The 9604-nt window shown below is 54.5% G+C and overlaps 1 protein-coding gene and 1 non-coding gene across 2 annotated transcripts; one reads left to right on the forward strand and one right to left on the reverse strand.

Moving 5' to 3' along the window:
• Nucleotides 1-72: 72 nt before the first annotated feature.
• On the reverse strand, nucleotides 73-3732 carry EDF1 (endothelial differentiation related factor 1). The gene is made up of 5 exons (XM_004284967.4): nucleotides 3543-3732; nucleotides 1994-2045; nucleotides 1467-1627; nucleotides 1085-1178; nucleotides 73-523 (listed from the first exon to the last, which is right to left on the reverse strand). Exons 1-5 carry the CDS (start codon nucleotides 3618-3620, stop codon nucleotides 462-464), a joined length of 447 nt encoding a protein of 148 aa, XP_004285015.1. The 5' UTR covers nucleotides 3621-3732; the 3' UTR covers nucleotides 73-461.
• Nucleotides 3733-8237: 4505 nt separating this feature from the next.
• On the forward strand, nucleotides 8238-8310 carry TRNAG-UCC (transfer RNA glycine (anticodon UCC)). The gene has a single exon. It is a non-coding gene; the product is annotated as a tRNA-Gly (tRNA).
• The last annotated feature ends 1294 nt before the right edge of the window (nucleotides 8311-9604 follow it).

Below are 9604 nucleotides of genomic sequence, written 5' to 3' on the forward strand. Positions count from 1 at the left end.
CTGGGGGCCAGAGGGAGGGGGAGCTGCAGGCACAAGAGGCGAGGCCGGACAGCACGGATTCAGCACCAGCAGGAAGGGCGACAAACGTTTATTAGCTTCTCTACGAGCCGGGCCGGACACGCAGCTCCTCTCCCAGACGGTGGCTGCCCACCGTGTGCGAGGCGGTCCCCCCTCCGAGCTCCCTGGAGCCACAGCCGTGACAGGGCAGACCCCGGGGGAGAGGAAGGCAGCACTCTGCACCCCACGTGAGGGACGGGGACAGGAAGGAAAACAATCAGGAGAAGCAAACACGCTGCAAGGTTTTGTTAGTTTGACAGCAGGTACGGGTAGAGGGGGTTCCCGGGCAGGGCTACCGCCCTGTGTTCCGCACGGCCGGTGAGGAGACCCGCGCTGGCGCTGGTGGTCAAGGGGAACCAGCCAGACGAGATCAGCCGGAACGCACTGATTTCGAGGCTTTGTGCTCATTTCGCCCTCGGCCCCTTCTCGATCGGCTTCCCAATGTCTCTCCCCCGGAGCTTGAGGCCTGAAAGAGCCACCGGCCCATGACCACTGCAGCTCACCCCTGGGTCTTCAAGGCACAGGGCAGCTCCACAGCACCCCTACCCACTGCCCCGGAGGGGGCAGCGGCACCCGCACCGACCCTTGAGCGCGGCTCCCAGGCTCCACTGGAGGCGGGGGGCAGTGGGCGCGTGTGTGGAGGGGCGGGAAACCGATGAGCACCACGCCCACCACACTAGCTTCCACGCCTGACTCTGAAGAGCACGTGCCTGCCCGTCTGCGTGGGGACAGAGGACGCCCCTCCCCAGAACTAGGCCTCCTCGCTCTGGGAGCCACACTGCCGCCAATGCTGGGGGCGGGGCAGGGAGAGCGAGGCCCACACCACAGGGGGCTCGGGGAGATGCCAGAGGGGGAGGCGCCCAGACGCTACATGCTCGTGGGAATTTTCTTCAGGCGCCGGAGAATTCCGGGGCCCCAGGGGCCTTCCTGCGCCCCTCCTCACCAAGCCCACCAAGGAGGGGCGGCCGTACTGCACGCGGTCAGGCAGCGGCAGCCGAGACCCACTGAAGGATGGCAGGACACTCACCGATGGCTCTCTCGATCTTGCCCAGAACCTGGTTGTTAGGAATGGCCCGGCCACTCTCATAGTCCGCGATGACCTGTGGCTTTTCGTTGATTTTCTAAAGAGAACGTGTATTTGCACACGTCAGTTCCAGAAGGAGATGCTGGGAGACTAGAACACATCCAGGTGAGGCGCCTCAGGCGCCGACCCCCGCGGCACTGTGCAGGCCGAGGGTCTGAGCGGATAGCAGCTCAGGAAGTTACAGCTGAGTCGTGTGGCCCCCCCGAGAGGGCTCAGGGTTCCCGGGGCAAGAGCGAACTGAAGCCCTCAAGTCACCAGGCGAGCGGAGCCCACGCCTCCCGCCTGCCCGACCACGGCCCGGGAGGAGGGGACCCGCCGCGCTCACCGTCGCCAGGTCCTTCTGCGTCAGTCCTTTGCCCTGCCGGCCCTGCTGGATCACCTTGCCCACCTCCAGGGTCACCCGGTCGTGGTGCAGCTCCTCGGTCTCCCGGTCCAGCTTGGCTGTGTTCTTGGTGATCGAATGCTGTTTGTTCTGGCCGGCGGCCCCTGGACCGGCACGAGGCAAGAGCAGAGGAGAGGGTTTGCAATGAAGCCGAAGGAGAGCCGTTTCAGAACGGGAACCAGGCCCAAGAGGCGCCCTGTGCCCAGGGTGACGTGCTAGGCCAGGCCACCCAAAGTGGGGACAAGAGCACGCAAAGGACAAGTCCAGAATCTGTGAACTAAGGAGGAGAACAATCCCTCCTGACCTACGCCAACCACAGCTGCTCTCACAAGATCCCTGACGTCGCCCAGCTCTGCAGCGGCTTCAGCTGCCAGCAGCCACCCGACAGCCTGGGGGCAGCACTCACGCGTCTGCAGGTACGAACCCCAAGAGCACCCCCCGGTCTTGCGAGTGGACACACGAGTACCTACATTTCTTGGAAGTCTCCACATCTTCTCCTCGTCTCTGAGCTGCTAAGATGGCCTGGAAAATTAGCAAGTGTTTTTCGGTCAAAATTAGCTTTGCAGTATTTGGCAAACACCGGTTTAGGCTGCTGTCAGCCAGTCAGCGCACTGCTAACGCCTGGCGCTTTTTGAGCCCGTGAGCTCCGAGCTCATGCCCCTAAGCGCAGTGCTACGTGCTTAGTACCTGATGCTTTTCCAAGCACTGACAAGCAAATGCTGGGTTTAAACCAAAGCCCGTTATACAAATCCCTCTACAACCAAATATCCAGGCAACTCTCAATAAACTCCTGCTAAGGAAAACAGAAAGAGCTCACGTCTTGGCTGCTGAAAACAACGTGCTAATGGATTCCTTTCGGAAACCCACACTTGAAATAGATTTACCTCTCTAGTACACTCTCCTGCAAAAGCAGGAAGGAACGTCAAGTGAGGACCTGGTCTGGCCTTCCTCAGCCAATCCGGCTCCTGATAAAAGACAGTGCGTCGCCAAAGCCTGCAGCCCCCGTCCCCAACATCAGCCAAGACAGCGACACCCCCGATCTACAGTCCCCGAGTATTAATGCAGTGTATTTCTTGAAGCTTCTGACACCTCAGAGACATGACTGTGCGACATTCTCAGTGTGACAGGTGCACAGATGCTTTCTAGAGCTGTTCACATGATTCCTAGGTTGTGGCTATTAAGTTTCCTTTGGAAAAAAAAAAAAGAGTGAGTTTGGTTTTGACTAACTGAGAAGTCCTGGGCAGGTCAATGAATGCTGATCACCAGTGCCAAAGCTAGTCCTGGCCCAGACCTGGCACTGCATGTCTAAGGCTGGCCCAAGGCGGCCTGAGAGCAGAAACAAGCAGGGGTGGGGACTAAACTGCCCTTCCCCTTTTCCCTCACATCTACTCACAGATGAACCCCGGATGGACTAGCCAGGGAACCTTCTGCCCCAAGTACCCCTCAGGACATGCCGGCTACCCTTGCAAGTTGGGGACGCAGGGTCCTAGGCCACCTCAGCCTGGGGCCAGGGACTCCCTATGACCGGCAATGTGCTTCAGTGGGCTCCACAGGCGGCAGCGGACTGGCCAGGCACCCGGCAGCCCGCAGAAGCGGGAAGGAGACCCTGGGGCGGGGGTGCCAGGCAACCGTGCCCCTGTCCCATCCCTTCCCTCGACCCACCACCTATCTGCGCTCCATCCCCCATCTCCGCCCCGAGGTCCACCCCGCTAACCTCGCCCCGCTCCCCTCCAGTCCCTATGTACCTGTCCCCACCAAGAGGTCCAGCGCCTCGCCCGCAGGCCTGTGTCACTGCCCTAAGACCATCCGGACCCTTCCACCCCCACCCCGCCCCTGTCTCCCACTCCTGCCCCCGGCCCCCGCCCCGTCGCCGCCCCCTATCCCCGCTCCGCTCCCACCCGGTCCCTGCTCCAGTCCCCACTCCCCGCCCCCAGCCCCGCGTCCTCCCCGCCCCCGGCCCCGCGTCCGCCCCGCCCGCCCGGCCGCTCCTGGGCCCCGAGGCCCGCGCTGAGCCCGCACCTGCTTGGACTTGGCCTGGGCGGCCGTGGGGCCCTTTTTGCGCAGCACCGTTACCGTGTCCCAGTCACTCTCAGCCATGGCGGGGCAGGCGGCGCTGGCGGTCCGTCCGGCGGCTCCGCGACAGCTGCTCGAAACCCGGCGACGCGACGACCCCTAGTCGCTCGAGCGCTTCCGGCGCCCGCCTCGGGCCCGCCCCCTCCTCCCATTGGCCGGCGGCTCTGGGGGCGGGCACTTCCCGCGGCTCGGGACCAATCCGTGCCCGGCTCGTCTGTGGAAACGCCAGAGGTGCGTGACGTGGGGCGGGAGAAGTCGCGGCCGGGCCGTGCGGCCGCTGGGGGGCGTTGTGTGTGGGGGTGGCCGGGGGGGGGGCGCCAGGGGCAGCTGGAGGGGCGCTTGGGAGCGCTGGGGGGTGAAGAGGGGCATGTGGGGCAATGAGAGGTACAGGGGCCGTGGGCGGGGAGGCGAGAGGATGAGGGGGTGGGAGGAAGGGGAACCCGGCTTGGGGAGGCGGCGCAGGGTGGCTCTGGAACGGGGTCGGGGCGCAGGACGTGAAGAGGGGTACTGGGAGGGGAAGGGGAAATGCGAGTAGCGGGTACTGTGCGCCGGGGCGAGAAGGGGAGAAGAGGGGACTCGGGGGAGGAGCAGGTAGGGGGAGGGAGACTGGGGTCCACACCTGGCTTCCTGGTCGCAGCTTTGGGGATGGGGATCGAGCAGCCCCGGCCTGGCCTGGCCTCTCGCGGGCAAGGTGGGCGCGCAGACTGGATGCAAGGGAAAGGTAGCCTCATCGATTTTCCTGTAGTTGAGGTTAGTTTCTGTTTCATGCCTTTTTTGGTCACCTGGCACGCAAATGGAAGTTCTGTTTCTCTGGAGTTCTGCTCACGTGATGCAAAGATGATGGGGGCCAGGGTACGGGTTAGGTGGGGCCTGAAGCAAATATATTTTGTGGGAGGACTCCAAGGAAATATATAAAATTATAAAAAAAATTAGTTACAAAAGAGAATGTTTTTGTATAACATGTATATTTTGAATAATATAATATATACATAATTTTACAATATGTAATATATGTATACATAATATAATGTGAATCAGTTATTTTACAATAACTTTGTAATATTTTATAGTTATTTTATGATAATCTTTTTTTTTTTTTTTTTTTTCGGTACGCGGGCCTCGCACTGTTGTGGCCTCTCCCGTTGCGGAGCACAGGCTCCGGACGTGCAGGCCCAGCGGCCATGGCTCACGGGCCCAGCCGCTCCGCGGCATGTGGGATCTTCCTGGACGGGGACACGAACCCGCGTCCCTTGCATCTGCAGGCGGACTCTCAACCACTGCGCCACCAGGGAAGCCCTATGATAATCTTGTATAATGAGAAAATAAGTCAATAAATTATAAATTTAAAAAAACTGACAAACTCCACACATCACAAAATTCAGAAAAATAACGTTTGTATGAATTAATGAATGCATCTCTAATGCTTTTGCTTACATTTTTGGCTGTATCCTCATTGAATGCCACATCATGACTTTGCAGAATTGTTTTACGGAAAGAACAGGAAGACAATTCAGACATTTTTCTAACCTGTGTGATCAAATTTGTCTCTGATTGTTAGCGTTGACCTCGGTTTGGGTAATACTTGCGCTTCGCACAGATGTGCTCACTCTTTGTAGCATTCTTATAGGTTTATGCTCCACAACACAGGAATTCTGATAAATGTGTACACTTTAATAATATAACATCCAGTTATCTTACCAGCAAAAGCAAGTATATTTAGGAATTACAGTTCAGAATATTAAAACTGTGGCAGACCATAGGCAAATCGGGAGAACAGGAAGAACTTGCTTTTATAGGGAGAAGGGGGAGTTGGGACGGGCTGTGATAACCAAAGAGTTTGGGGAGCTGGGGGTCCAATGGAGGCTTCTTGTTGGCTGGACTGCTGCAGTCTCTGATTGGCTGGGCTGTTGGGGGGTGGAGGGAAGTTTCCTTCCTCCTGCCTGACGGTAAGTAGAGGCACCTTCCTGCCCAAGATGTAGGCAGAGATCTCTTCCTGTTTGGGGTAATTGACATGCATGGCAGGCATGAGGGCACACCGTACAGGCCAGTCCCGAGTCGACTCCAACTCTGGCTGAGTTTTCTGTAATTAAATCCACACATTCTATCCAGGAGTCAGGACAGCCGAGTCCTCTGCTAACAATTTTGCATAGACTCCCTTTTGGTTCATACGACAAACCTTGTTTCTCCTTTGCTCCACGTACTTCCAGTTCCGGGCGCTGTGCGGGTAGTAGTTGGCAGATGTAGAAGATGTACCTGCCCCAGGACAGGCCAGCAAGACTGTGAACAGCATAAAAATATCCCATGTACCCCAACTAAGTGCATCCCAACTCAAGCTCCTCTTAGTGGGGTCCCAAAAATGCCTGTGGTCACTGCAGCGGGCCCAGGAAGAGTGTGAAGAGAGAGGAGGCTGCTTAGAAAGAGACGGCGGTCTTAACCTCTTTAAGTCAAGATCTCCTACTCCTGGAACTGAAGCAACACCCGGCCATGTGAACCCTCGAGTGAGGCCCTCTCTCGAGGGCTGTGATCCCCAAAGGAGAAGTTGCATGAGCTCCGTGGTGTTGCATCTGCCCTGGTTGGCTCAGCCCAGAGAGGGGGCATCCTAGACCCTGGTGTCTTCTGTCCATGCAGGTGTCTGCCAGGATAGCCATCATCACATCTGGCCCTTGGTCAGGAGTCCAGGCCTGATGCCACAGAGACCTCTGCAGCCCCCGTCCTTGTGGCATGAGCTACCACCAGGGCACAGGTGGTACAGGTGTCTGTGCCCCTCCCCCTGACCCATTCCCTGTCGGGTCACCCGTGCGCACCCCCTCCTGGCTCTGGGTGCTCCTGATTTACTCAGGGTCCACGGGAGAGTAGCTTTGGGGGCGAAGCTGCAGCAGGTGGCATGGAGAATCAGCTTCAAGAGGCCTGGTGAGCAGCTCACATCTCCCCTGAGGCGCCACACCACTGCTGTTTAATGAATCCCCTGCTTGCCTTCACTAAAGTAACCAGCGTCACACATCTCCATTCATGGAGAAGGGAAAAGAGAATTCTGTAGCCTTCTGGAAAACAAAGATAAAACATGGCTATTTCTCTATTTCCCAAATAAAGATATTAACTTGAATATTGTATCCCTGATGAAAATTAGATTTTTTTTTTTGATGTGGACCATTTTTAAAGTCTTTATTGAATTTGTTACAATATTGCTTCTGTTTTACGTTTTGGTTTTTTGGACGCGAGGCATGTGGGATCTTAGCTCCCTGAGCAGGGCTCGAACCCGCAACCCCTGCATTGGAAGGCGAAGTCTTAACCACTGGACTGCCAGGGAAGTCCCTCCCTGGTGAAAATTAGCATTAAAAGTTATCAACTGGGATTCCCTGGTGGCGCAGTGGTTGAGAGTCTGCCTGCCGATGCAGGGGACACGGGTTCGTGCCCCGGTCCAGGAAGATCCCACATGCCGCAGAGCAGCTAAGCCCGTGAGCCATGGCCGCTGAGCCTGTGCGTCCGGAGCCTGTGCTCCGCAACGGGAGAGGCCACAGCAGTGAGAGGCCCGCGTACCGCAAAAAAAAAAAAAAAAAAAAAAAAAAGTTATCAACTAAATACTATCCAGTAAAATCTAGTAAACGTGAAGGTCTGTACCCTCACGAAGGAGGGGTTACTCACACATTTAAAGGCAGCTCATGATTACCATGGCCAACAGCCCTTGAGGTGGCCCCAAGGATCGCACTTCCTGGCAGCCCAGCTTTTGTGTCATCCCTTTCCCCTCTGTAAAAAAGCATTTTTTATTGTGATAAAATACACTTGGCATAAAAATTACCATCTTAGCCATTTTTGAAGTGTAGAGTTCAGTGGCATTAAATACCTTTATGATACTGTGAAACCATCACCCGTAATCCATCTCCAGAACTCTTTACTTTGTAAAACTGAAACTCTGTTCCCGTGAAACACTAATTCCCTGTCCCTCCTCTCCCCCAGCCCTCGGCACCCACCACCCTACTTTCGGGCTTTCGGGCTCCAACTACCCTCGGGGCCTCGCGCGGATGGAGCCCCACAATATCTGCCTCCGCGAGTAGCTTATTTCGCTCCGCGCGGCGCCCTCCAGCCTCCTCCCTGCTGTAGCCTGTGTCAGAACCTCTTTCCTTTTCAAGGCTGAATAATAGTCCATTGCACGTACACACCGCATTTTGCTAACCCATTCAGCCATTGATGAACGCAGGTTGCTTCCGTATTTAGCTACTGTGAGTAGTGCTACTGGGAACGTGGATGTACACGTATCTTTTCTAGACCCTGATTTCAGTTATTTGGATATGTACCCAGAAATGGAATTGCTGATCATGTGGTGACTCTAGTTTTAATTTTTTGAGGAACTGCCGTGTTTATTTTTGAAGGCTGTCTTTTATAAATATTGTCCCATTGTGTTCTGACCTCCATTGTTTCCAACGATAAATCATCCGTCGTCCATATCTGTTTTGATCATTGTGCCCTGCATGTAATGTGACATGTTCTCTGGCTGTTTCAAGATTTTCTCTTTTTTTGGGGGGGGAGGGGGTTCCTATTATGTGCCCAATTATACCATTCTTCATATTTATCCTCCTTGGGTTTGCTGAGCTTCTTGTATCTATATATTAATGTTTTTCATCAAATTGGGAAAAATTGGGGACTTCCCTGGTGGTCCAGTGGTTAAGACAATGCACTTCCAATGCAGGGGGTGCAGGTTCGATCCCTGCTCAGGGAACTAAGATCCCACATGACACAAGGTGTGGCAAAAAAAAAAAAAAATTGGGAAAAATTTCACTAGTAGTCAAATATTTTATTTATTTATTTATGGCTGCATTGGGTCTTTCGTTGCTGTGTGCACGGGCTTTCTCTAGTTGCGGCGAGCAGGGGCTACTCTTCGTTGCGGTGCGCAGGCTTCTCATTGCGGTGGCTTCTCTTGTTGCAGAGCAGGGGCTCTAGGTACGTGGGCTTCAGAACTTGTGGCATGCAGGCTTAGTAGTTGTGGCTCGCGGGCTCTACAGCGCAGGCTCAGTAGTTGTGGTGCACGGGCTTAGTTGCTCTGCAGTATGTGGGATCTTCCCAGACCAGGGCTCGAACCCATGTCCCCTGCATTGACAGGAGGATTCTTAACCACTGCACCACCATGGAAGTCCCTAGACAGGCACTTTCTGAAAAGAAGGAGCCTTTGGGGATTAGGAGTAACCCACTGAGGTTTTCCTTTGGGGAAGAGCCCTCTGGCCAGTGTGGAGGATGGGGGTGTGAACATGGGGTGAAGGCAGTGCTCAGGGGAGTATGGGCAGTGAATTGGACTGACCAGGGCAAAAGGAGTGGTCAGGGGGCTGAGAGGGGCTGAACACCCTATGGAAGCTAACTATGTCAGGTTGGATCAACAGACCAACAAGCTACTTGTTACTCATTGTTAACTTAAAAGTTATTGGTTACATCCTTTGTTAGTATTCTGATGAATATGACTGTACAAGTATTGTTCACAGCAGATCTACATAATGCATTAGGATTCTACTTCCTTTCCCCCATCACTTTTTCCTTGTGTTGACAAGTGTCTCTAATTTTTTTGATTAGCTGCATGTTAATTCACTTCATTTTTATTTACCCCCATTAATTCAGCCCCAGACTGTCTGTCGGGGCTGCAGATCTCCTCTCCACCCATCAGGTGACTGGCCATCCCTGTGTTTCCCAAGCCTCATCCTCTGCAGCCTGTTCTCCCCAGCAAAGTTGGGTGGGCTTCGTCCAGACCCGAGCCTGGAACTGTCTTTTGAGGAGTTTCTTCTGTCTCCTGGAGCCAATGCCAGCATCTTCTTTCCTTTCACTCTTATCTTGGTGGACAGGCTCTAGTAACTTTCAGACCAAGACTACATGGGAGGAAAATTTTTTGAGACACAGCATGTTTGAAAATGTCTTTATCCCATCATCAACTCTCAGGGTGATTGATTGATACTTTGAGCAACAAATTACAGGTTGGAATATGTTTTCTCTTAGAATTTCAAAGTCAGGCTCTATTGTCTTCTAGTTTC

Source organism: Orcinus orca, chromosome 6 (genome assembly GCF_937001465.1).
Source record: "Orcinus orca chromosome 6, mOrcOrc1.1, whole genome shotgun sequence".
Classification (NCBI taxonomy): Eukaryota; Metazoa; Chordata; class Mammalia; order Artiodactyla; family Delphinidae; genus Orcinus; species Orcinus orca.